The sequence below is a fragment of the Nyctereutes procyonoides genome, unplaced genomic scaffold, assembly GCF_905146905.1.
Source record: "Nyctereutes procyonoides isolate TBG_1078 unplaced genomic scaffold, NYPRO_anot_genome, whole genome shotgun sequence".
NCBI lineage: Eukaryota > Metazoa > Chordata > Mammalia > Carnivora > Canidae > Nyctereutes > Nyctereutes procyonoides.
The window spans coordinates 33,812,784-33,840,709 of NW_026575120.1; the positions used below are offsets into that span (position 1 = coordinate 33,812,784).

Below are 27,926 nucleotides of genomic sequence, written 5' to 3' on the forward strand. Positions count from 1 at the left end.
GGCTAATTTCATGCTCAACCCACATTTAGCCCTCCTGGCATCTCTGCACCTTCATTCACTCCTGTCTTACCAGGACATAGTGTTTGCTCATCCTCAATATCGCCCCCTATACTGCCTCAGCAGACTGGTGAATTCCAGTGACAGCACGGCCTGTGTTTTTATTCATCTTTGTCACCCTCGATATCACATAGTGCTTTAAAAATTTTATTTTTATTTTTTTAAATTTATTTATGATAGTCACACACAGAGAGAGAGAGAGAGAGGCAGAGACACAGGCAGAGGGAGAAGAAGGCTCCATGCACCGGGAGCCCGACGTGGGATTCGATCCCGGGTCTCCAGGATGGCGCCCTGGGCCAAAGGCAGGCGCTAAACCACTGCGCCACCCAGGGATCCCTAAAAATTTTTTATTAAAATAATTTGCGTGTTGATAAAACACTGGTACTTTCATTTCCTATCTCTTATCTCTTGAGATTTTATGTTTTAGAACCAGCCACCAGGGGAAGAAAAAGAACCCAGCCACCAGCCTGTAACCAAGTCCACGATTTCTATGAACAAAATCTCCACAGAAAGGCCCATGTGGAGAACTGAAGCCCCCTACCCTTGGCCCTGACCAAGCTGCCAGTGGACAGCTAGCACCACACCTTGTAGGATGTGTGAATGAGCCATTTTGGAAGTGGAGCCTTTAACAACCAATTAATGTACCTTAGGCAATACCATATGACACAGAAAATAAACCTTCCTTACTGACAGCAGCTTGAACTGCAGATTCATAATCTGCTTAAGCCACTATGTTTAGGGTGGTTTATTATACAACAATACTAACTGAAATATACTTAAAATGAGACAGAAGTTTCTGTTATTTTCTTCAAGATGACATAGCACTTCTGCTCTAAGGAAAGAAAATCATGAGGATAGAGTGTCAATACACCTAGTTCATATGAATGCATTATTAATCCCAACTTAGCAAAACTGCACTGGAAGAGGGAAGAACAGGGTGATTATTATTTTTTTAAAATTTTATTTATTTATTCACGAGAGACACAGAGAGGCAGAGACACAGGCAGAGGGAGAAGCAGGCTCCATGCAGGAAGCCCAATGTGGGACTCGATCCCAGGTCTCCAGGATCATGCCCTGGGCTGAAGGCGGTGCTAAACCGCTGAGCCACCTGGGCTGCCCAGAACAGGGTGATTAGAGAGCGAAATGGAAGGATAAAGAGAGGGAAAAAATGACACCAATTTCTTAGACCTCAGCATCGGGTAAGGTAAACGAAAGGCATACTGTTCTGCAAAGTAACATAAGGATGTCCATCCTCTGAAGAGCTAAGAGATGTGCTTTAGCAAAGAATATGATCTTTGTAAACACAAGGAATTCTTTAGTCCGATTTGTTTTCTTTTTTTAAGGTTTTATTTATTTGAGAGAGAGAGAGAGAGAGAGCGCGCGCACGCACAAGCTGGGGAAGCAGACTCCTTGCTGAGCCTGGAGCGGGATGTAGGGCTGGATCCCAGGAGGCTAGGATCATGACCTGAGCAGAAGGCGGATGCTTAACTGACTGAACCACCCAGGCATCCCTCTTTAGTATAATTTCTTATTTTTATACATGAAAGAAAAGAAAATACAGACACTTGAGGAAGTAAAGTGACCAGGTCATGCGGGTCACAAGTCCAAGGTTGGCCTTTATACCAAGCTGCTTAACCAGAGTCCTGCTTTAAATTTATAGGCAAAAGCTACCATTTCAGAATATGGGGGTGAGAGCGCACAGGAGTGGTTCCTATAGTGCAGAGTAAAGAAGTAGTCCTATCTCCCATGAATAAGAGTACTCCTAAATTTTCAAACAGAAGTCCAATCTGAGAGCCATGGAGATCAAAGTAAAAGAGGAAAAGAAAAATCAAATCAAGGGGATAGATGGAGCAAAGCCTGGGATTACTTCATTGAACATAACTAGAGTTACTGATTCCCAAGAGGGAGTTCTGTGGAAAGTGCCATTTGAGGAAAGCAGACTAAGAAGTAATGAATTAGACTGGGGGTGATAGGAAGAGTGTATCATTCTTCTACCTTCTTTTTCTTCATCAAACACAATTCAGATTGGCAAATTCCAGAAGGCTCTCACTACACTACCAGAAAGAATTAACTAGTAAAGCCCTTACCCTTCTGTTGGTCACTCACTTATTTCTCTTATGGAGAGAAAGCCCTTGCCACGTTATTTATTATATTTGCATGGAAGATAAAGCACCTAAAATGCCAAGACGTGGATGAGTATAGAACTCTGGGATGTTTTTATCTATATTTTGAAGATAATAATACCCATTTCCATAACAGAATTTTATTATTTTATTAAAACAAAGATATTCTCTGGATTTCATCCAGATCTTTGATTAATATTTATGGTATCTCTGATAAATCAACTAAAACTAAACTAAAATTCTCTTGTAATTCCTATAGAAAAGAAATATGCAGGGTGCCTAAGCAGCTCAGTTGGTTAAGTGTCTGCCTTGATTCTGGCTCAGGTCATGATCTCAGGGTCATAGGGTTGAACCAAGTGTTGGGCTCCGTGCTGAGCGAGAGTATGCTTGAGATGCTCCCTCTCCCTCCCCTTACCCCCATTCATGCTCTCATTCCCTCTAAAAATAAATTTAAAAATCTTAAAAAAAAAAGTAATATGCAAAGGAAAAGTGAACATGGCACAGAGTATTATGTCATATAGTCTAGTTAATGAGACTATAAAAGGCAGAGTACAGGAAGCTTGCAAATTAGAAACAATCCTGCTCTTCAGACTGCCATCATCAAATCTATCAGCTCAGTTACCCAGGATCTGTCACAAGTCCAGTTAAGTGCAATGTTTCTACTATGTTCCTTAGTAGTAGCTTGGTCTATCCTGAATCTAAGTTTCATGCAGGCTTAAAATATCAGGTAATTAGGAACCAGGTCACAGATTTTTTTTTAACACTCAAAAGTAGGATTCAACATTCTAAAGCTGTGTAGTGATTAGGAAGACCAAACAGAAACTAACCAATTAGCTCTGTACTGACTTGGGTAGAAGCAGTCTTTTTTTTTTTTTAAGATTTTATTTATTTATTAATGGGGGGGGGGGGGCAGAGACACCGGCAGAGGAAGCAGGCTCTGTGGGGAGCTTGATGCGAGACTTGATTCCAGGACCCCAGGAGCAGGACCTGAGCCAAAGGTAGATGCTCAACCACTGAGCCACTCAGGTGCCCCGAAACACAGTCATTCAGGAAAAATTCTTTAACTATAAAATTAGGACCACTCTGGGTAAGGGACCATATGGTGATTCAGTAAGTATATATGATGTACATGACAACTGAGATTATTTCTCTGAAACCATATGATAGCTGATGTTCTTAGTAAGAAAGATACTTAGAGCTTATTTCCAAAAAGATTGAGATTTGAGCTGATGACCAAAACACACACACTACTTAAATGAAGTAATATATTCATACATTAAAAACTATAATTTCATTAGTTTATGATAAAACACAAAACATTTACTGTTTTTTTTTTAAGATTTTTATTTATTTACCTCATGAGAGACACAGAGACAGAGAGAGAAGCAGAGACACAGGCCGAGAGAGAAGCAGGCTCCATGTAGGGAGCCTGATGCGGGCCGGGATTCCAGGATCACGCCCTGGGCCAAAGGCAGGCAGGCACTAAACTGCCGAGCCACCCAGGGATCCCTACTGTATTTTTTTTTTAAGATTTTATTTATTAATTCATGAGAGACACGCACAGAGAGGCAGAGACACAGGCAGAGGGAGAAGCAGACTCCCTACAGGGAGCCTGACATTTAAGACTCAATCCCAGGAACCCAGGACCACCACCTGAGCCCAAGGCAGACACTCAACCAATGAGCCACCCAGGTGCCCCATTTATAGTTTTTTTAATTCCTTGGTGATTTTTAACTTTGGTATATACCAAAATCACCTGGGAAACTTATTAAAAATGTAAATGCTTGGATCTCACTCCATGGAATCAAAATCTACTCTAGGATATATATATATCTATCTATCCTAGAGTAGATTTTATATAGAGTGTGTGTGTTATTTATTTATTTATTTATTTATTTATTTATTTATTTATTTGAGAGGGAGAGAGATCCTAAACAGATTCCACTCTCAGCATGGAGCCTGATGTGGGGCTTGATCTCATGACACTGTGATCATGATCTGAGCTGAAATCAAGAGTCAGATGTTTAACAGACTGAGCCACCTAGGCACCTCTCTTTTAGTTTTAGACAAAATCTCCAGTTTTAAGCAAATTACCCAGGGAAAACTGATGCAAGCCACAGTATAAAATATAAATATTATTTAACCACAGTTTATATGGTTGATCATTGTTTTCTAATATATGAAGAGTGGAACTGCTGCAATGTCTCTATAACCCCCACCCCCACCCCACCCTACACTTTTAAAATCTTGAGGTATACAATATAATGTCAGTAAAGACAATTCCTTTTTCTTAGTCAGTGTTAAGGTCCTGGTGAACTCAACGTGGATGGGATAGAAAAGGCAAAATGCTGCATGAGGCTCTGTCAGGAACTTTGGGGAAGGACAGAGAACAGGAATTTAGAAAGAAGGAAGTAAAAAAAATTCCCTCCTATTGAAAGCCTTAGTATAGAAAAGTGAAAGCATTATACAATGGTCTTTCCATTTACCTAGTTTTAAAAACTTTAAAAAAATGGAGAAAGCTTACTAATACTTTTCAAAGAAATGGATATAAAGAAGCACATAGCTGAGTGCCTGCTCAGCACAACCTATGACAAAATAAAAGGCACAAAAGCTCAGATGCCATGGCAGCAGAGCTCCTTCTGGTTGTGTGTGGTCAGGAAACGTGGGCGCTCTCCACTGTGGCAGCTCTGGTTTCTAGTCAGACCATCAGCAACTGCATTCCGTGACAACACTGACATTTCAAGGAAAGGCCTTACATGCTGCTATCACTGCCAACAGTCCACCAAAGGTTTCCAAAACTGGTAACAAAGATTAAGATATCCATCCTTTATGCCTACTCTGGACTCAATACTTTTCTACAACAAACTGGAGTCTTTATACAAACAGTAAAATAAACCCCAAGAGATGGTAAATATTTACCTGGTCCCTGTTGTTGATGTTTGAATAAGGTAACTGCCCTGTCATCAATTCATATAGAACAATCCCAAATGCGTATACATCTGACTGGAAGCTATATGGGTTTTTGTCTTGCATTCGGATCACTTCTGGTGCCTATTAGAACACAAAAAGAAAAATATTCTTGTTTATTCTTCAACTAAAAAGACTAAAAGCAAATGATTACAATTCCCAGAACAATGCTTTCGTCATTAAATAATCCATCTAATATGCAATCAATTCTCTTATTAAGGGGCAAAGAAATAAAACTGATTAAGAAAAAAAATGCTCAGTAAGCCCTGAAAGAAGCAGTATTACCTGAGATTCCACATGTATTATGAAGATTTTATAATTTTATCAGCCATCCTCTTTCTGTACAAAATACTGCCATTGCTATTTGAATCCTTCCCAGGATTAGCTCTATCAAGAATCAATTCCCATTTCCATTTCTGATTCAGTAAAGAAATAAGAGACCTGCAGTACTAAAATGTTTGGAAGTAGCATAACCACTACGCTAAAAACTGCCTTAGAGTTTAAGTTTTCCCATTAGTACAATGATTCTCGCCTCAGGGCACCTTAGACAATACTGGTAAAACATCAACATTGACAAACTCAAACCCCTTTCCTGCCTCCAAAAGCATTATCAATATGCCATGGGTGCTTTATTAACAAAAGCAAGAGATAGGAGGTCAATTTAGAAGTTGGCATAAAGAATGCTGGCTGTTTGCTTCTTGGGCAACGATACAGACCAAATCATATTTGCTACATTTTTACACATTTTACTCATTGTACTCTACCACTTAATTTCTTAATTGGCTGTGTTCATGAAATACAATAAATGGTTGGTTAAATACACGCTTAAAAGAGTTCTTTCACCTTGCATCTTCTGTACTGTTTCATTTGGAAGAACTGTTTCTAAAGACACTGCAGAGTGTAAATAAAAGTTCCATGAAAGCATTATTTTGATACCAAAACCTGAACTAACTGCATAAATGGCTGGAGGACCTGGGACAGGATTCCTGGTCACTGGTCTATCTCAAAAAGCAGGCAATGGCACTCAGCCTTACTTGCAAATCACAATCAACTGTGTAGACTTTTTAACCTCTCAATGTCCAGACTACGTACCAGGCCAATAATATAACAACAGAATCTTGGGATGGGATTCAAATATTGCTGGTTTTTACAGCTCCCCAGATGATTTTAATGTCCAATTAAGGTTGAGAACCACTGACAGAAGACGTATGGGAGATCCTGATGAAGGATGGGAGGTGAAGGAGAAGATGGTGTCTGCTTACTTTTTCTGTCAAACATTTTATTGCTAGCTGCTTTTAGTAATACAGTACAAAATAAACCACATACAACTGTGATGTGATGAACAAGCTAGAATACTGAGAGGCTGGTTATGATACAGGCATAATTTTAAAAGCCAGAATACAATTTTGCGAGGGACAGAATAATAAATCAGTTGAGGAACTAACCATCTTTTTAAAACTTAGTTTTACCTCTACTGTTGTTGGTAGATGGCTTGATGAAAGGCTGTATGTCATTTATTTGGACAAGAAATGCATGATTGATCCTCAATTAATTTAGTGATTTAATCTGTAAAAATTTTCACAAAGGTTTCTTTCCCCTCTAAGATAAATAGAACAAGGTTGAGAAGAATTCAGAGAATTACATAATCTTAGTTCTGACCAAACTCTTCTCTACTAGTCCACAGATGCTCCGCATTTGTTTCTGAAGGCAATTATCAACCCAAAAGGATTTATTCAACACGTAAGTGTACTACTAGCTAATCTCTTATATGAAAGCTCAGCTTGATAGAATAAAGGATGAACCAATCTACCTATGTATCAACAAAAAATAAATTAGAATATAAAACTTTAGGTATAATAATCTAGATTTTAGAAAAAGGACAAACCTGGAGTTTAACTGAGCATCTCCCCCACACTAGTTAAAATAGATACACCTTTAAAACATGTATTAATTGTTTCTTTTTAATTTGAGGTTTTACAGTCTCACACTTAGTGTGTGCTAGCCTGCTGCATCCTAGAATCCACTGCTATCTTATGGCAAGGTGTGTGCCTTAAAGGTGCATGAAATCCCAATTACAATGACTAATAAGCCTCCTATTTATAAAATGATTTATTAAAACAATTAAAATATATTAAAGAAACAAACCTAGTTAGCTCTAATTACTGAATCTTAGGAACAAAAAAGGCGTTAGAAATCCACTAGTCCTACCAACATTAAAGATGGAGAGACATGGAGGTTAGGAAATGTGCAGGTTGAGAGTTAAACAGAGGACTGACTATAGAGTACAGATCTCCTAGGTCCATTGTTCCCCTTCCACCTTACCACTTGTCTTCACTCCAGTTATTTTTATAAGAAAGCATAGCTGAATTTAACCCTAAGTTTATTTGATTAATTCAGACATCTATCCTGGAATTCCCCTCTTGGAGGCTGTTACAGATAGTTCAGGGAATTTATGCAAATATGGCTTCAAGAGCCCCTGCAGCTTCTCTGTTTCCAGCAGTGTGTCCCAAAGCCTTAGTGCAGATTCAATTATTTAAAGCTTCAAATTGCACTACCGGTTAGGGACATCCAGCATTCAGCTGAGAGCAGCAGTTCTCAAACTTTTTGATCTCATAACTCTTTTAGTCTTGAAAATTACTGAAGACCCCAAGGAACTTTTATGTGGATTATATCTATGGGTATTTCTCATATTTAAACATAACTGGGAAAAAAAACATAACTGGGAAACTGTTAAAATATTTAGTAATTTCATAAGTAATAGCCATTAAATGCTAACAAAGATTACCCATTTTTAATGAAAAGTGTATTTTTAAAACCAAAAAAAAAAGTTCAGCGAGAACAGTACTGCAATTCTTTTTGACTGGTTTAAGAGCAGCCAGCTATAGTCACATATTTTGGTTCTGCATTCGATCTGCTGTGATGTGTTGTTCTGGTTCAAGACTATAAAGAAACATCTGGTCTCATACAGGGATGACCTTGGGTACTTCCAAAAGGGTATTACGGCCCCTTTTGAGAACTGCTAGCTTAGAGGATGATTCCTATACCTGCCCTTTTCACAGCCTGCTGAAAGTAATGGCACAGAAGTTTTCATTCCCTTCTTTTACACAAAGCAGAAATAGGAATAAAGAAAAAGCAACAAAGAGCTATGCAGGGCAGCACATGGCTGTGTTAAAATTCTTTTTTTTTTTTTTTTGTCTTTTCTTTCCCAGCTGCCCCATAATTATGGGTTCTTTCTAGTCTAAAGGAAGTAACTTTCCAATTTAGGCTTAAATAACATCATGAAACAGCCTCTCTTAAAAGGAGTAGTTCTCTTAGTAAAACCTTAAGAAATATTGCAGATCGTACCTGCTGAAACTGCACACTTGTTTTTTCTTTTTGAAACAGGGCACACAGAACATTTTGAACACAAAATATTTTAAAGAGACAATTCTGGATAAAATTTCGACAGTTGTTTATAAAATACTATTTTTTTGTTTGAAGTATACTGAAACTGATTTCATAATACTCTTTTTAAGGATAAAGAAAAAAGTTAAATTTTATTTACATAAAAAATAAGATCAACATCGATTTTTGTGAATACTGGGAATTATGAAAATACTAGTCGAAACCTTCAAAGATTTTCTAGTCACTCAGTAGCACCTCAGGGTCCAAAAATTTAATTAATGGAGAAATAGCCTCAATTCTTACCATCCACAAAATGGATCCAGACAACTGTTCAAACTGATGGGACCCACTCCATCGAGATTTCACTGTGGCTAGACCAAAATCACCTATTTTTACTGTGAGGTCTTCATGAAGAAAAATATCTGAGGTGTAGTAAGTAAAGGAAAACAATAGATCTCATTTTCCTAGCAAAGCAAGCATTACAAAAATGTTAGGTAAAGAGATCTAATTTCTGTACTTCTATAATATGATTTTCTTTTTTTTTTTGGTAAAATTGATATTTCTTTAAAAAGTATAGTACTTCATATTTCCTCTTGAAGTTAATGAATATGTTTTTTAAAAATATGGTTCTATTTGGCATATGTGACCTGCTTTTAAGATTTTGGGGGCTTGAAATATGGTGGGATGAGGTGAGATGCTTTCCAACCTACGCTTATGGGAAACCCTGAAATGTTCCCGTTAGATTTTAGTAACATGGACCCAGATATGCTTTAGCATTTAGGAAAGCTACAAAGGTTCTTCATTGGAATGAAGTTGGTTGACAGCTGGGATCTTGATCTGAGTTTATGGAAGAAGAAAAATTTTGTTTTTCTCACCTCCTTGTTATGCAAGTTAGAACCTTCAGTTACATTTCAATTACTGCAGAGTAGCATCAGAGCACTGAAAGAAATGGGTAGATAGCTACCTGTTTTATGGGTGTTGACAGAATGTAAGCACACAATCATAAAAGAGTCCTACTATTATAAAGACTTGGTGGATTTTTTTTTATAACACTCAAATGTTCAGAAACCAAAAGCATGTTGTAGTACCCTGCTTTATACTATGTTCTCATGCAAACCCATTTATTAATTCTCTTTACATTTTTTGAACTTAGCATGAAAACTGTTTTTACATAATGTGAAGACAAAATGCAGAAGAAAAAGTCAGGATGTTTTCAAACTTCGCAGACAAATTTCAGGAAGGATACTATTACTCTTGAGGTCTCTGTGGATGATTGACTTGGCGTGTAAGTAACTGAAAAACAAAACATCATTTCAACCTGAGTAGGGGTAAAGACTCTGGCCTCAAAATCTATAGAACATATTTAGGGATGTAAATAAAGACTTATTCAAAATCATGACACAATTGCAAACTGTACATTGTGATAACCTCTTTATGTAAGAAATCTTAAACTATAAATGAATTTAGGATTATAGAAACATATTACTATTATGGTAGAGCCAAAATCTTGTATTCTATTAAAAGACTTTGCTTTATATTTTACTATTTACCAATACAAACCTTTCATTCCAGTCAAACCTATTTATCCATGTCCTTTAAATACACCCTGATATTTAATCCCACCTGTGATCAATGCTTCCCTTCCAAACCCATCCCCAAATTAACTTTCATTCTATTCTCCACCTATTCATACCTATCCTTTAAGATTGAATATACATTCTAACTTCTGAATAAAGCTTTGCTATGACTAACTCAACCAAAAGTAATCTTTCACTGTTGAGTTATATCGTAATTACTGTAATAGCTTGATTCATGTATTATTTTTCCTGTGCCTATGGTTCCCTTTTCAGAATGTAAACTCCACTAGAATATAAAATCTGATTGATAATTTAAAAAAAATTTTTTAAAGAGTTTTATTTATTTATTCTTGAGAGACAGAGAGAGAGAGAGAGAGAGGCAGAGACACAGGCAGAGGGAGAAGCAGGCTCCATACAGGGAGCCCGACGTGGGACTCGATCCCAGGCCCCCGGGATCAGGCCCCGGGTTGAAGGTGGCGCTAAACCGCTGAGCCATCCGGGCTGCCCCTGATTGATAATTTTAAAGGTAGTATTATACATTCTTAAAATAACTTCTGTTTCAATCTCCAGTGCCTAGCAAAGAGCCTGGCATGTGGTAAGTGTTCAACATGTCTGTTGAATCAACTACAACGAAATGCATATAATATCCTAGTCAAAGCTATTTTTCTTCATTTAAAACTGGAAAGAATAGATATGAGACTTCTAAAATTTGACAACGACCATTAATTAGGAAGTAAATTTTGCTTTAAAGTGACACTTTCAAAGTCCAAATAGAATATAATCAAAATTATGTAATAAACACTGTTAAAAATTGAAGATTCATAACAATTAAACTTTATTTATGCTTTCTCTTCTTCATTTATACTTCCTCATTCTCCCAGAGATCAAGATTTTGAAGCTTTCTTCTCAGATAAAATTTTCATTTCAAATGATTTATACAAAGGAATCCCTTCTCCTCCAATTACTCTTACTTCTCTGTTTATTTCCTCCATAGCATTTACCACACTCTTGTCCCACTACATCACATGGTCTCTCTTACATTGGAAGAAAATGTGATGTCAGTTATAGGTGTCATTTGCTTAAAATTTTTTCTGCAATGACACAGAATGATACAGATGGAGAACAGGAGCCTCAACCACAAGCTTTTTCAAGATACGGAGACCTTGTCTCCACTAGAGAGGAAGAGTAACAAATGGTGATGCTGTTCAGTGGTGGGGCTTGGTGCTTTGGCCTGAGACCTGGTACTTAATGCACATAATAGGTGTTAGTCTTTGACAAAAGATTCTGTCTCCTTTGAAATTAAAAACAACAAATAGGTTGTAGATATGAATATGTGGAGGCATGATGAAGTTATAAGGGAAGATAAAGGTGTTCTTGATGGTATCAATCTTTTCAACAAATCTGATACAAAGAAATATATCAAGAATAAGGTAGACAGAAATTAACTAGATGGTGAGGAGAAAAAATTTCTCACCAGGAAAGTACTAGATAATTAGCAAGATATGAGTACAATTACTGAGCTAGTGATAAAACCCTACTGGAAGCTAGATAGCATAAATTTATTATAGGCTAAAGTTGTACACAGCTGCAACTTGAAATAGCACCACCTTATCCTTGTGTAATCCTTTATTGTTTACAAGCTGCTTTCTTAACTTCTATCTCATGTAATAATTCTCTTTCTGTAACATCTCTGCCACAAAACCAGTGAAAAGGCAGAAATCCAGGTCTATAAAATGGATGGTTTGAAAAAAAAAAAAGGTACTCAAATTCCCCAGATGGAAAAATGGAATGAGTATTATACCCCATATCTCTACATGATATAATGTTCCAGAGTAATTACTACTCTATATAATTCTACATAGGCTGACACTAAAACATAATTTCTAAGCAACAATGAGTTATAATCAAAGATGCCAAAAGACACATAACTGAGGGTATGGAAGGAAGGGAACAATAAGAAATTAACTCATATGATACAGAAGTATACCCATTATTTAAGGAAATTAAATAGGACCCCCTTCTTAACTTTTCTAAGATGTTAAAGAGAACCTTATAGATTTATAAAAGTAGCAGTAAGAAAAAACATGCTATAGGGATGCCTGGATGGCTCAGCGGTTTGGCACCTGCCTTGGTACCAAGGCGTGACCCCAGAGTCCCGGGATCAAGTCCCACGTCGGGCTCTCTGCATGGAGCCCGCTTCTCCCTCTGCCTATGTCTCTGTCTCTCTTGAATAAATAAATAAATAAAATCTTTAAAAAAAAAAGAAGAGAAAACATGCTATAAACCAAACGAATATATCCTCTCGATAGGTTTATCTTAGGAGTGTCTTTCCTTGAAAAAAAAAAAAAGTATCCACCTAGAGAATCATTGAATCATTTAATCTGAAAGCTGGGCAATCATCTAGTAAAATCTGTTCTCTCTGCTTCTTTCAAGGTATTATCCAATATTTAGCTTTCTTTTTTTTAAATATTTTTTTATTCACTTGACAAGGGAGATGGTGTGCACACAAGCAAATGGAGTGGCAGGCAGAGGGAGAGGGAGAAGCAGAGGGTGCCTCACAGGGTCCTCCCAGGACCCTGGGATCATGACCTGAGTGGAAAGCAGAACCGCTTAACCCTCTGAACCAACTAGATGCTCCCAAGATTCAGCTTTTTTTACATTCTTTTAAGAGCTTAATATGATGTCCCAAGAGTGAAGATAATACTCTAGATCTGATCAACATAAACTAGAGTAACTCTCATCTTAATTTTCTCCTTGAACACCTGAAACCATAAAACTCCTAGAAAAAAAAAAAACAGGTAGCAAGATCTTTTTTTTTTTAAGAGTTTATTTATTCATGAGAGACAGAGAGAGACAGAGAGACAGAGAGAGAGAGAGAGAGAGAGAGAGGCAGAGACATAGGCAGGGGGAAAAGCAGGCTCCCTGTGGGAAGCCTGATGCGGGACTCAAGACCAAGACCCCAAGACCCTGAAGCCAAAGGCACTGAACACCCCAGGTGTCCAGGTAGCAACCTCTTTGACACTGGTCTTGGTAATGATTTTTTTTTTTGATACCAAAAGCAAAGGCAACAAAAGCAAAAATAAACAAGTAGGATTACATCAAACTAAAAAGCTTCTGCACAACAAAGGACACAAACCACCAACAAAATGAAAAGGCAACCTATCAAATGGGAGAAAATATTTGCAAATCATATATCTAATAAGAGGATATCCAAAAAATATAAAAAACTTGTCCAATTCACTATCAAAATCCCCAATCTGATTAAAAAACAGACCTTTTCCCAAGGAACACATACAGATGGCCAAAAGGTGTCCAGCATCATTCACTACCTATCACAGAAATGCAAATCAAAACCACAATGAGATATTGCTTAACACCTGTTAGCATGGCTCTTATCAAAAAGACAAGAAATAGCAAATGGTGGCAAGAATGTAGAGAAAAGGGAACTCCTGTGCACTGTTGAAGGGAACATAAATTAGTACAACCATTATGGAAAATAGTTCCTCAAGAAACTTAAAAAACAGGATTACAATATGATCCAGCAATCCCATTCTGGGTATATATCCAAAAGAATTTAAATCAGGATCTAAAGAGACATCTGCGCTTCACGTTTATTGCAGCATTATTCACAATAGCAAAGACATGGCAACAATCTAGTGCCCATGAATGAATAAAGAAAATGTCATTCACACACTCACACACACAAATATCAGGCAGCCATAAAATAGGATATTTTGCTACTTGCAACAACATGGATGGACCCTGAGAGCATTATACATAATGAAATAAGCCAGAGAAATGCAAATACCATACGATCACACTTACATGTGGAGTCCAAAAACAAGACAAAAATAAAATTTATCTTCATCTTCCTCATGGTGGGTTAAAAAAAATTTTATTGCCCATTATTGTGATTATCATGGCAGCCACAGTCACTCTACTAACTCCTACTAAAATTACATTCAGTTACAACCCTACTGAGTTGTTCTTGCATTACTCTTACAAAACAGTTTCCCCATCCTCTATTTGTATTTCTCTCTTTTTTGGACTTGGATGTCCTATTTTGTAGACATGGCCTATAGCTCCAGCTTATTAAAATTTTAGTTCTCACTAAAAAATGTTTTAAAAGACCAGTGTACTAATGAAGCCCGTATCTATTTGTAAATATGCTAGTCTTATTCAAGAGAGGAATGAAACAAAAATCTCCTAGCTTAACAGCTTCAGGTATGATCAATATACAGTTATAAATCCAGCTGAATTCTCCATGCATGTTGTATCTCTTGATCTTATCCTCACCAATATCATGAGAAGTATCATTCAAATGCCTTGCTATAACTCAAATATTTTTTTTATAACTCAAATATTATGGCTACTTTTGCCATAGTCAAATGTTTATCAGTCTTGTCTATTTACAACAGTTCCAAGTGTCTCGCACTTAAGTTTACTGTTATTTTCTTGTATTTTCAACTATTTTTAAAAGCAGAGAACTGGTTCACATAGACACTAGTATTTCAGTCCTCTTTCACTAATACTACACAATTTCAAAAAGTTTATCAGACTTCACACAGAAAGTTCAATCTCTCCTCAGACACTACAGAGAATATAGCAGCCAACTGGACTGATATGCATGATGGTAGTGACAAGATGATATTTGATCCAAACAGTTTCAATTACAGTCTCCCTTCTACTTTGATGCCCTCCACTCCCCTCATAATCGCAATGTAGAAAGTGAGGAAGATTGAAGGGAATGATATTCTGCTATGCCTCTGCTGTTAATATCATTTAAAATAGTTAAAATCACTGACACATGAAGTACACACATTTTCCAGTTGTGTTCCAAAGTGGCCTAAATTCTATTTTTACTTAAAGTTTTCAGTTTCTTTTACTTTAAAAAAAAAAACTAATTTACTGAGGTATAACATGTATATAACATAAAATGCACCCAATTTTATGTATAGTTTTGAGTTTTGACAAACATACACAGTAATGAGCAGCCACAACCAACAAGAAGAATATCTATCACCCACAAAATTTTCTTCACGTATTTCTGCAATTACTAACACCCTCCTTGGTTCAGGCAACCATGGATAATAAAGTTCTGTTACTACACATTAGTTTTGTCTTTTCTAGAATTTCATATAAACAAAATCCATGGCTTCTTTTGCTCAGCCTGATGATTTTTTTTTTTTTTTTTAATTCATGATAGACATATATAGAGACAGGGAGGCAGAGACACAGGCAGAGGGAGAGGCAGCCCACATGACGGGAGCCCGATGCGGGACTCGGTCCAGGGACTCGATCCAGGGACTCCAGGACTTGGGAGTCCAAAGGCAGGCGCGAAACCACTGAGCCACCCACGGATCCCCGGGCCTAATGATTCTAAGATTCACACACTGGCTGCATGTGGTATTACAGGGTATGGATATACCACAATTTAACCACTGACCTGTTGGACATTTGGGTTGTTCCTTGCTTCTGGCAATTATAGTAAGATACCACAAACATTCAAGTATAAGTCTCTTTTGTTGATGTATGTTTTCATTTCTTTTGGGTAAATAAATAAGATTAGAATTGCTCACGTGATAATTTTAACTTTAAAAGAAACTGCCAAAGTGTTTGTCTCATTTAAGATCCTACCAGTAATGTGTAAGAGTTCTCGTCGCTCTGCATCCTTGCCATTACTTGGTATACTTGGTTTTGATTAAAAGCATTCTAGTGGGTGTGTTGTGGTGTCTTGTAGTTTTAATTTGCCTTTCCCTAATGTCTAATGATGGTGAACATCTTTGCATGTGCTCATTTGCCATTCTTATGCCTTTTCAATGAAGTACTCCAATCTTCTGTCCATTTTCTTGTTGGGTGGTTTTTATTACTGAGTTGTACAAGTTCTTATATAGTTCAGATATAAGTCTTTTAATCAGATAATGTATCTTGCAAACATTTTCTTCAAATCTGTGGCTGTCCTTTATTCTTTTTTTCTTTTTTTAACAGTGTCTTTCAAAAAGCAACTAAATTTTTATGAAGTCCAACTTACCTTACCTTTTGTGTCCTAAGAAATCTTTGCCTTTCTTTAGGGTACAAAGATTTTCTCATATGTTTCTCTAGAAGTTTTAGATTTTCAGCTTTTAATCTTCAACCCATCTCAAGTTAATACTAATATCTTGTGTTGGCTGAGGGCAAATCGTTTGCTTAATATGTATGTCCAGTTGTTCTAGTAATATGCGTCGAAAGGACTATCTTTTCTATGTGAATTGTGCCCTGGTATCTTGTAAAAAAATAAAAAGAAAAACCAACTGACTGTAGATCTAATGGATATATTTCTAGGCTTTCTATTCTGTTTTTTGATTTGTATGCCTATTCTTATGCCAATATCACATGGTCTTGATTACAGTAGCTTCATACAAAGTTTTGAATTCTAAGACTAGAAGTCCTTCAATTTTTAAAAAATTGTCTTGACTACTCTAGCCATTGCATTTCCATATACATTTTATGATCAACTTGTCAATTTCTACAAAAAAGCCTGCTAAGATTTTGACTGGACTCAACAATAAGTCTACAGATCAATTTGGGAAGGATGACATCCTAACAATATTGAATCTTCTAATTAACAATATGATATTTCTATGTATTTTTTTGTTTCCTAGCTGGGACCTGCATTACAGAGGGTATAATCCCTCTTTGGAAAATTGGACCTTCTAAAGTAAAACAGTGACCTAAAAAAATAAAAAAAATGTATTTTAAACATGAAATATCAAAAACCATGTAATTAATTTTTTAAAATTCATCTCAAACATTCACAAGTCCAAAACCAGAAGCATAATATTTATTTTTAAGAGCAAGATGGCTCTATGGAGGAAAGAATAGTCATTTCAACAAATATTGTTGGGATATTCACATGGGGAAAAAATCTTCAGCCCTTACCTCACACCAAACACAAAAACCAATCTGAAGTGGATTTAAGACCTTAAACTAAAAGCAAAAATTATGAAACTTCTAAAAGAAAAAAATTTCCACCACCCTCATGTACACATACAGCATTTTAAAGTTTTTAGGATATTTTTGCATTACTAAGTTTCTTAACTTTCATGTTTCTTTGTGAGGCAAGCAAAAAGGTAATAATTCTACTTATGCTGATGGGAAAACCAGAGCCCAGAAGACTTAAGTGACATAACAAAGAGGCGTAGTGGAAAGGGCATGGGTTTTGAGCACAGGAGACTGGGATTCGAATTCCAACTGTTATCACTTACTAGCCATATGATCTTGGGTACAATATTACATAATCCTTCTTAGCTTTAGAATCCTAACCTAAAAAATGGAGGTAATAATGATCTTGAAGGGATACTTTCTATTAACACATGTTTAGTGAAAGTCCACTGTGTACTAAGCAACAACTGTTCTAAGTTTTGGAGATAAAGCAGAAAATCCCTACCTCGAGGTCCTTACATTTTAGTATAGAAGAGAGAAAAGAAAAAAGATGTATCAGTAGAATATATAGTATTCTGTAAGTAGGGGACAAGAAATACTGAGTTGTAGGGGGCTCTAATTTTAGGATAGGGAGGGCCTCTTTTAAAGGATCTTTTGATTAAAGACAGGAGAGAGGGGAGTCATGCCTATATGGGATAAGAACATAGCAGGCAAAGGAAGTAGCAAAAGCAAGGCCCTAAGGCAGGGCCCATATTCTAATAATGGCAAGAGGCCAAACTGGTTTGGAAGAGAGGAAGCAAGAGGGAAAAGAGAAGGAAATGAATTGGGAGAGGTAATAAGAAAGGAGGGAGGGTCGTGGTGGTGGTTACTTTGAGGAAGTGCTTTTGTAAGGACTCTTTCTTTCTGAGTGAAATGTGAAACACTGGAAGGGGAGAAGAGCAACATAATGTAAGTCCCCAAACATTCTGGGTGCTATGTTGAGAATAAACTGAAGATGGGTAAGGATGGAACCAAGGCACTAATCCAGGCAAGAAATAATGATGGCTTCCATCAGGGTGAATAGCATAATAGGTGATGAAAACTTGTAAGATTCTGATATACTTTAAAAGATGGAGTGGATAGGAGTTGATATTAGATTGGTTGTATGGTATAAGAAAAAGAGAGGACCCAAAGAAAACTACAAAATGTAGATATAAGCAGCTGACAGAACAGTGTTGCTAGCGACTGAGATAAAAGGAATATACGAAGATCTAGCTTGAGGAAAAGGTCAGGTCCTCAGTAGGAGACATACTAAAACTGAGATATCCATTAGACAATCAAGTAATCTGGAGGAGACAGTTGGATATGACAGCTTGGAGGTCAAAGGAAATGATGTGGCTGGAGATTGGCATATAAATGGCAATTGAATGGTATTTCAAGCCATGAAACTGGATGAGATCACCAAGGCAATGGATTCCCGGATGTTTCCAACATTTAGAGAGGTTAAAAGAGTTGAGGAAGAACTAGCCGAGAAAGAGCAGTGAGTAGAAGGAAAATCAGGAGAATGCATATTAAAGCAGTGCTTCTCAACTTTTAATATGCATACAAACCATTTAGGGATTTTGTTAAAATATAGTTTCCAATTCAGTAGATCTGGGGTGGTACCTAAAACTCAGCATTTCTAAAAGTATCCCAGGTGGTACAGATGCTATACCAGATTCTGAGTAGCAAAGGATTAAGGATGGGTTTCATTGGAGAAGGATGTGATCAATTGCCATACAAACAGATGGAGGACTGTGACTCTAACCACTGGATCTACTAAGAGGTTTCGGTGGAGTATCGGGGCAAAAGCCTGACTGGAATAGGCTTGTAAAAGGGGAGAGAAGAGAAGAGAAATTAGAGAAATTAGAGTGAGTATCAACAACTATTCTGAAAAGTTTTTTTAAAGATCTTATTTATTTATTTATTTATTTACTTACTTACTTACTTATATTTATTATATATTTATATATAATATAAATACATATTTATACATATTATATATAAAATATGTAAATATATAATATATATAATGTATATATATAATAATATATATAATATATTATTATTTATTTATATATCCTGGAGCCAAAGCGTCAGGGGCAAGTTATGTGATCTTTCTAAACCCTAGTTTCTAAAACAACAACAACAACAAACAACAAAAAACAAACAAACAAAAAAACACCCTAGTTTCTTCATAAGTAAATGGGGATAATACTGGGATGTACTTCATAGGGCTGCTGAGGACTACATGAGGTAGGATACATAAAGGACAATGCCTGGCAAATAGTAAGTACCTGCTAAATTCATTACCGCGTTATATTAAAAACTATAGAACACTGGTGGTATAAAAAACAGAGAAAGAGTGTGTTACTAGTATGTATATAGCAGAGGTGCGGGATCACAATATATTTATTGACCAATAAAGATATTTAAATAAGAGTGAAAAAGGTAAAACCAAGGATTCCATACTTAAAGCAGTAATAACCCACTGTGAATGTATTAAAATACAGAATTCTGAAAGGATACACAATATGTATCAGAATATTAATGGTGATTATCTCTCTGCAGATTACTGGTACTTATTTATGTTTACATTTTGAGTGTTCTATGATGACCATATATTTTTCTATAACAACTTTTATTTTGAAATTAAGAAAAACCGTACCAAAGACAATCACTGTAGCCATCTCTGATATTTCTCACCATAATCAATCCTGTTAAAATTTTTACGCATTGGCCTGTCTTTTTTCAAAATTTATACTTATGAAGAAGTTTTGAAAGTAAAATACAGCTGTGAAGTCTTGTTTATTAAAAGATAGAAACAAACAGAATGTTACAGGTAAAACTAAAGGCCTTCTCTCCTTGATAGCGGACTCCATCCTGACCCCTTCTGCCATTCTGGCAGACAACCACTACTGAATTTGGTGTGTGTCTGCTAATCCTTATTTTGATACCTTTGCATACATATGTATATCACTCCTAAAAAAAAAATGCAACCAAACAAATTTGTTTTTAAAAATTTAAGTGGTCTCATGCTGTAGCTTGCTTTTCTCACTTGATACCATATTTTAAAGCTGCTATTGATACATATGTAATTTTTTTGATATATTTTCTTTCAAGTCCTCTGATGGACATTTAGGTTTCCAATTTTTCACTACTGTATATTTTCCTGTGATACATCTCTTTCTATACACATCATTTTAGAACAAAAGCTGGTGTTTCTTGGGGGTAAGTCAGGTATTTTCCATTTTAACAGATACTTTTTTAAAAAATATTTTATTTATTTATGAGAGACACACTGAGAGAGAGAGAGAGAAGCAGGTTCCATGCAGGGAGCCTGACGTGGGACTCGATCCTGGGTCTCCAGGATCACACCCTGGGCTGAAGTTGGCGCTAAACCGCTGAGCCACCCCGGGCTGCCCCCCCCCCTTTTTTTTCTTTTTAAAGATTTTACTTATTTAGCAGGGAGCCCGACGTGGGACTCAATCCTGGGTCTCCAGGATCACGCCCTGGGCTGAAGATGGCACTGAACCACTAAGCCATCCAGGCTGCCCCTTAACAGATACTTCTGAAATGCCATCAGCATGGTTGTCTGCATCAAGTATGTACCAGTAAACAATTCCCCAATCTTTACCAACACGTGATTTTGTCAGAATTTAGGTATTTTTCCCATTTAAGTGGGTACTTCTTTTAGTTTGTATTTTTCTGATTATCAGTATCCCCTCTTTTCTGTTACTGTTCTTATCCACTGGAAAATAATGTTCACTATAATTATTCTTTGGTCAATTGGAATTGTTTTCAATCATTAGTACATGTTCACCATCTTTTCAGCTTTAATCTATCCTTCTTTCTTTCAATTAGGCTTATTTTTAATTAAGGAAGGCATACTCTTTCATTATTTAAAAGAAGTAAATCATGAGGACTTATCTCCATTTTTTATTTTCTTTCTTCAGATTATAACCCCTGTCTATAACAGATCACAACTTTGTCTTGATTTGATATTTAGTAAATTTTCTGACAAAGCTAAATTAAATTTTTATACAATATTATACTGAAATTAAAAGTTCTGCAAAAAAATGGCATGACAAGTTGATCATTACTGAAATGTTTTTTTGAAATTTCTTTAGTACCAATTTTCTTAGAATACCTTGGCCCTTAGGCTGAATCAATGACTGTCAGGTAAGAAGATGATAAACATACTATACTGACCCTGATTCCTAAAGAGTGGGACTCTCATTATCTACCATGAGAATAGTTCTGCTCTCTACAGGGAAACCGAGGAATCAGAAATGATCCTTCATTGAGTAAAGACAACAAAACCACAAAGAAAAGATGTCACCCATCTCCCTATATTCTGTAGTCCAATATAAAAGACACATTTCAAGTCCTAATGATTCAACTTTCCTAATTACTGAAGGTATTACACCTATGAATGACTGTAACCCCAGCACCTTACACAATGAGTTAGTATGCTCTTATTCTGACTTCAAAATATAGTTTATTTATTTTTCTCTTTTTTCAAAATATATTTTAGAAAGGAGTCAGAAAAGATCAAGAACATCTGGAAAACATGCAAGGGGCAGGCTATTTTGAATGAGGGCTTCATAAAAAAGTACATTATTAGGAAGCTATTTAGATAGTCTAAGGACTTAGTGGTTAGGTACCTCTCACTTGCTCTGTCTTCTGTGAAATGATGGTGGAGGACAAGGAAGGAGGGATCAGACATTAAGAATTAAATAACTGCAAAGCACATAATTTGCACTGGATTACAATTTCAACATTTTAACACTGTTGATGTTGTTATTATCCAAATGTTCCTTATAAACCATCTGTTCTTGCTTCATGAATAAAAACTCTTATCTCTGAGCAAACGGACAGGTTTTTGGGGGAGAGGGCATCCCCTCTCCTTGCATTGTGTTTGTTTATTCCTAGTTATTTTTTTTTAATTTTTATTTATTTATGATAGTCACACACATACACACACACACACAGAGAGAGAGAGAGAGAGAGAGAGAGAGAGAAAGAGAGAGAGAGAGAGAGAGGCAGAGACACAGGCAGAGGGAGAAGCAGGCTCCATGCACCGGGAGCCCGACGTGGGATTTGATCCCAGGTCTCCAGGATCGCGCCCTGGGCCAAAGGCAGGTGCCAAACTGCTGCGCCACCCAGGGATCCCCCTAGTTACCTTTTTAACTCCCATTTGTTTTGGTCTCTGTCACTGGCATTTGAGATTTTACATCTAAGGTTTGATGATCCAGAAACAATTTGTCTTACTCAGACTAAGTGAAGGTTCAACAAAGTGCCTGAAAGGTTTGAGTGTATAGATGGGCTTCTTGTTTTTCAACTTCCCTGTACAGTGATCTAGGTGGAATCCCTGATGTTGCTACCTCTGGGTCTTTCCCCTTGGCTGGTAAATTTCCTCAGAGAAGACTTTCCCAATCTCCTGCCTGAAAGGGAAGGTCTGACTGCCAGCATTCTGGGAATTATTGAAAAGAGAGTGCTTGAGTAACTTTCCATTCATCCTTTAGGAAGGAGTCACTCAATCCTGTTTCTGGTAAAATATCCATGTCTGTGTCCCCCATTTGGACATAACTGGTTTTCCTCTCTCTAAAAGAATATCAGTCCACTGCCAGGGAAGGGATGAAGCAGTCACCCAGTGAAAGAGAGCAGTAGACATGATTCAGAGATTTTCAGATATGCTTTCTCACTTATGTACCTTCCCTCTTCTGAAGATACCCGGCACTGCCAATTTCTGAGACTTTTGAGGAATTTGTGGTATAAATCAGGTTGATTTTCATTTCTCCATTGCTAACTAAGAATTTAGCTTTTTTAGGTATATTAAGTTCATTACCACTTCTCCATCTGCTTTCTGGCTTTCAAAATGTTGTTTGTGTCTCCTTCCTCTCTGTTGTCTCTGTCCTTATATGTTCATGCTTAAAAAAAAATTCCTTGATTATAGTTTTAGTGGAATTTTAAAGATAGCAAAAATCTGTCACCTTAACTGAAAACCCACATCTGCTAAAGCCCTTTGGAAACTAAAAATGTGTTAGTTTATTTAACCATTGCATTGTATGTTATTGTCTTATTATGAACAGAAAGGAAAAATAGGAACTGTATCTTCTTTGGTTAAGACTGGTAATATAAGAACTCTTGCTAGAAGGCTTAAAATTTACAATTAATATTTTTTTAGCTATTAAAATCTAGGATAAGCTGATAGGATGATCTGCATTCATAACAAGGTATACTCATTATATAGTCAGTTACAGAAAAATGTGAGCCAAGTTAAAAAAAAAAAGTGAGCCTAGTATTTTGGAATAGATAGACGTCAAGGTCATGCTTACAGAATTAACACTGTAAAGCAATAGGAACATACTGCCTCTTACCTGACTATTCCCCAGACTATAGAACTACTCCAATTTGATAATGTTCTCTCTATGGTCACTTCTTGTCTTTATCAATACTGGCACTTCACTGCCTCATCACTGTTTCTTTCTTTTTTTAAGATTTTATTTATTTATTTCACAGAGAGAGAAACACAAACAGGGGAACAAGAGAGGGAAAGCAGGTTCCCCACTGAGCAGGGAGCCCGGCTAAATCCCAGAACCTTGGGATCATGACCTGAGTGGAAGGCAGATGCTTAACCAACTAAGCCACCCAGTCACCCCTCCATCATTGTTTCTGGTGTTTTTTTTTTAAGATTTTATTTATTTATTCATGAGAGACACACAGAGAGAGGCAGAGACACAAGCAGAGGGAGAAGCAGGCTCCCTGTGGGAATCGTGATGTGGCACTGCATCCCAGGACCCCAGGATCATGACCTAAGCCAAAGGCAGACCCTCAACCACTGAGCCACCCAGGTGCTTCCCCCCTCCATCACTGTTTCTAAAAACAATTTTTTTAAAAGACTTTATTTATTTATTCATGATAGACTTAGAGAGAGAGAGAGAGAGAGAGAGAGAGAGAGAGAGAGAGGCAGAGACACAGGCAGAGGGAGAAGCAGGCTCCATGCCAGGAGCCCAATGCGGGACTTGATCCTGGGACTCCAGGATTGCGTCCTGGGCCAAAGGCAGGTGCTAAACAGCTGAGCCACCAAGGGATCCCCCTAAAAACAATTTCTAATACTGTCTTTTGTTGCCTCTATTTATAGCAAAAGCTTTTCCCCTTTTGTTATTCTTTTATTATTCTTTGACTATTTTTCCTTTCCTGTTTGTTTTTGATTTTAAAGATTTTATTTAATTATTTGATATCTGATACACAGAGAGATATAGAGCATTAAGTGGGGGAAGGACCAGAGGGAGAAAAAGACTTCCCACTGAGCAAGGAGCCCAACACGGGACTTGATCCCAGGACCCTGAGATCATGACCTGAGACAAAAGCAGACGCTTAACCAACTGAGCCACCTAGGTACCTCAACATTTCAGTTTTTTTTTTTTTTAAGATTTTATTTATTTATTCATGAGACACAGAGATAGAGAGAGAGAGAGAGAGAGGCAGAGACACAGGCAGAGGGAGAAGTAGGCTCCATGCAGGGAGCCTGACATGGGACTTGATCCCAGGTCTCCAGGATCAGGCCCTGGGCCGAAGGCGGCGCTGAACCGCTGAGCCACCCAGGCTACCCATCATTTCAGTTTTGATGAGAAAGATTTGGCTTCTCTCTCTTCCAGAATGTAAACCTACCAATATATATGACTATGTGTAATCATTCTTTCATTTTTTGCATTTAACAGATATGTATTGAGTACCTATTATAGGCCAGGCCCTGTTCTAACCATTAGGGATAAAACAATGAACAAACAAAGCCCCTCATCTCATATAAACTGTATGCCAGTAGGGGTGACAGACAATAAACAACTATATCACAAAGAGCTGGGTCTTAAAAAAAAAAAAAAAAGGAGAGGGATGTGGAAAATGACATAGTTAGGGTAGGAACATTAGTTATATAAGTGATGACAGAAGGCTTCTTTTATTTTTTCAAGCCCCACTGTGGGGCTTGAGTTCATGACTCTGAGGTTAAGACCTGAGCTGAGATCAAAAGCCAGACACTTAACCAACTGAGCCATCTAGATGCTTTGAGAAGGCTTGTTTTAAAATGTGCCATTTGAACAGAGACATAAGGAAGATGCTCTATGGATATTTCTGGACTAAGTATCTCAAAGAGAAAAAGAACACTACAAAGGCTATGAGGAGGGAGCAGGCTTGACTTGGTGAAGAAACAGCAAAGAAACTGGTGGGATGGGAGCAGAATAAGCTTTTTCCCTATTAATGTTTACTATTTTTGCCATGGTTTATTTTCTTTTTTTTAATTTTTTTTTGCAGGTGGGATAATCAGACACAGATGACATCTGCCCCACCTCTTTCGAGACACAGCTCTCCCCTCCACCCCAAGTCAGCCAGCCATCACCCTGACCCAGAAATCCACAGGCACCACAGCAGGCAAGCCCTCCAGACCCAGGTTCTCGCTCTATTTTGCAAAGCCCCTCCCGTGCTTCGCTGTGACAACAAAATGACAAGAAACCAGAAAAGGGAAAGGGGTCATAGGGCAGAAAAACCCCATCCGGCAGCTCTGCCACCAATGGGCCCTAAGCTCTCAGGCAAGACCCAGAATGCTTGGGACTCAGTCTCCTCAACTGCAAATGGTGAGAAGACTTCCCTCACAGAGCCATAGTTTATTTTCTATAAGAGTTTACTATACCTTTCAGATTTGAACAGATTCAGATTCAGATTCTAACTTATATTAAAGGCTGAGATTGTTTTAAGTCTAGTGGATAAATGGAAATGTTACTGAATAGGTATCATTTGCTGCAATAAGCATTTTGGCTGAACACAGGCTTGTAAACAATCTAAATTACACATATACTGTCCTGTTTGGAGACAGAGAGGGTGATAGTTTAGTGGGAAGATACAAGAGCCAGATTTTATTTTGAGTCCTGGTTCTATGCTTACTTGCTTATTTGCTTTAACTGATCTTAAGTCAGACCTTTAGGTGTCAAATACATAGGTATACTTTTACCCTTTTATTCTATTATTTTTATTTTTTAATTCTAATTTTAAAATGTAAGAGTAGCATAGTGAATATGGGGAAAGAATAATGCCTTGGACTCACATTCTGAGTTCGATACTTTTGCTGTGCTTATTAAATGTGCAGTCTTAGTCATTTAAAATTCTGTTTCCTTATCTATAAAAGCAAATAAAAATATGTACTTTATAAAAGCATTACAAAGATTAAATGACATAATCATCTATGCATGTAAGCTACGTGTATACTATAAAACGTAAATCTAATATACATTCATATTTTTAAACTACCCATAGAGCTTTCAAACTTGTATTTCACTCACTTAAAATTTTTCATCTAAGTGCTTTCAAAGTTTATTAAGTTTTACTTCTTGGTTCATTTCTGCATTTGTACCTAAGAGTTGTATGCAAAATTTATCCTTCCCAATCGGTTCCCTATTTTGACTGACAATAAATTCTACTCAAGTAATCTTTGAGCTTTTTAATTATATAGCAAAATTCAATGGATATGAAAAACTCAGCTTGAAACCCACCAAAAAGATCAGAATGCAGATTTTCCATTTAACTTTATTTCATTCAGATGACCATTTTGTAATAAAAAATATGGGTACATGGAGAAAATAATCTGAAAGGATAACTTAACAATCATTTTGTACACTTCAGTAACTGTTAATGACTTTTCAATAGGGTTTTTTTTTTTTTTTGCCTGTTTTGTTTTCTGAACCTTCACTGTTAAATCACTGCTTGCTAAAAAAATTTGTAGTCACGCATTTGCTATTAAGTACTTGATATATGTTTTTGAAGACTATACTAGAGAGATATTATTTCCTAATATCATACTGCTAGCCATTAGTTAAAATGTGTCCATATGTTACTAGACAAATAATTTTAAAAAGCAACCCAAAAGAATATTAGCTAAACCTTTAAAATACCATCAGTGGTCTTCAAAAATAATTTATAAGAGATTTAACTGAATGGAACTTACTCCATGCCCTGTGCAGTCTGCCGTGCAATATCTATAAGCTTTATCATCTCAAATTTGGTCTCAATGATGTGGAGATGGTGATATAAGCTGGAGCCCTCACACCACTGGGTAACAATAGCCAGTTGGGGCTTTGTTGAATAGCCCATAAAGAGTAGGATATTCACATGTCGAGTTTTCCTGTAAAAAGAAGAATGTCGGTAAATAGTAAAGGTCAATAAACTTCAGCACATCTTTAAAAAGTGGGCCAAAGCTGACTAATTATCAGTTTAAGACACTGTTAGAAAAAAGTATTTTTAAAAAGACAATGGAGGGACGCGTGGGTGGCTCAGTTGGTTAAGCTACCTACTCTTGGTTTTAGCTCACATCATAATCTCAAGGTGTTGAGATGGAGCCTTGTCTCCCGCTCTGTGCTCAGTGGGCTCCATGCCCAGCAGGGAGTCTGTTTGAGATTCTCACCCTCTGCCTTTCCTCCCACTCATGTCTGCATGTTTGTGTACTCCCTCTCCCTCTAAGATAAATAAATAAATAAATCATAAAAAAAAAAGAGAATGGAAAGATAAATTTAGAAATGATTTTAGGAATTGTATGGTCTAACATCCTACCCCTTTCAGAAAGGTCTTACATTTTAATACACCTCACAGATAGGCAACTGGAGGTTGCTTAAATACCTTCAATTATGCGAAGCTCATCATTGAGATGTAGCTTATTTCCCTCACTCCACCCCCACCCCCCCACACTCTTTTTTTTTTTGTCTCTTAAGTGGTTCTAGTCTTAGAAAGTGCTTTGGGGTTGAGAAAAAAATCATTTCCCCTCCACTTCCACCACTGGCTTTCCTGCTCTGCTTTCTGGAATAAAACAAAGTTTGTACCCTCTTGAACA

At 37.0% G+C, this 27,926-nt stretch overlaps 1 protein-coding gene across 7 annotated transcripts in view; it reads right to left on the reverse strand.

Moving 5' to 3' along the window:
- Positions 1 to 27,926, reverse strand: part of BRAF (B-Raf proto-oncogene, serine/threonine kinase) — a 175,907-nt gene that overhangs the window by 19,190 nt on the left and 128,791 nt on the right. For all 7 annotated transcript variants that reach the window (XM_055334940.1, XM_055334939.1, XM_055334941.1 and 4 more), the window contains 4 exons: positions 27,048 to 27,224; positions 9,778 to 9,824; positions 8,835 to 8,953; positions 5,100 to 5,231 (listed from right to left, as the gene is read on the reverse strand). In XM_055334940.1, coding sequence (XP_055190915.1) covers positions 5,100 to 5,231; positions 8,835 to 8,953; positions 9,778 to 9,824; positions 27,048 to 27,224 — 475 coding nt within the window. The remainder of the gene's footprint in view (positions 1 to 5,099; positions 5,232 to 8,834; positions 8,954 to 9,777; positions 9,825 to 27,047; positions 27,225 to 27,926) is intronic.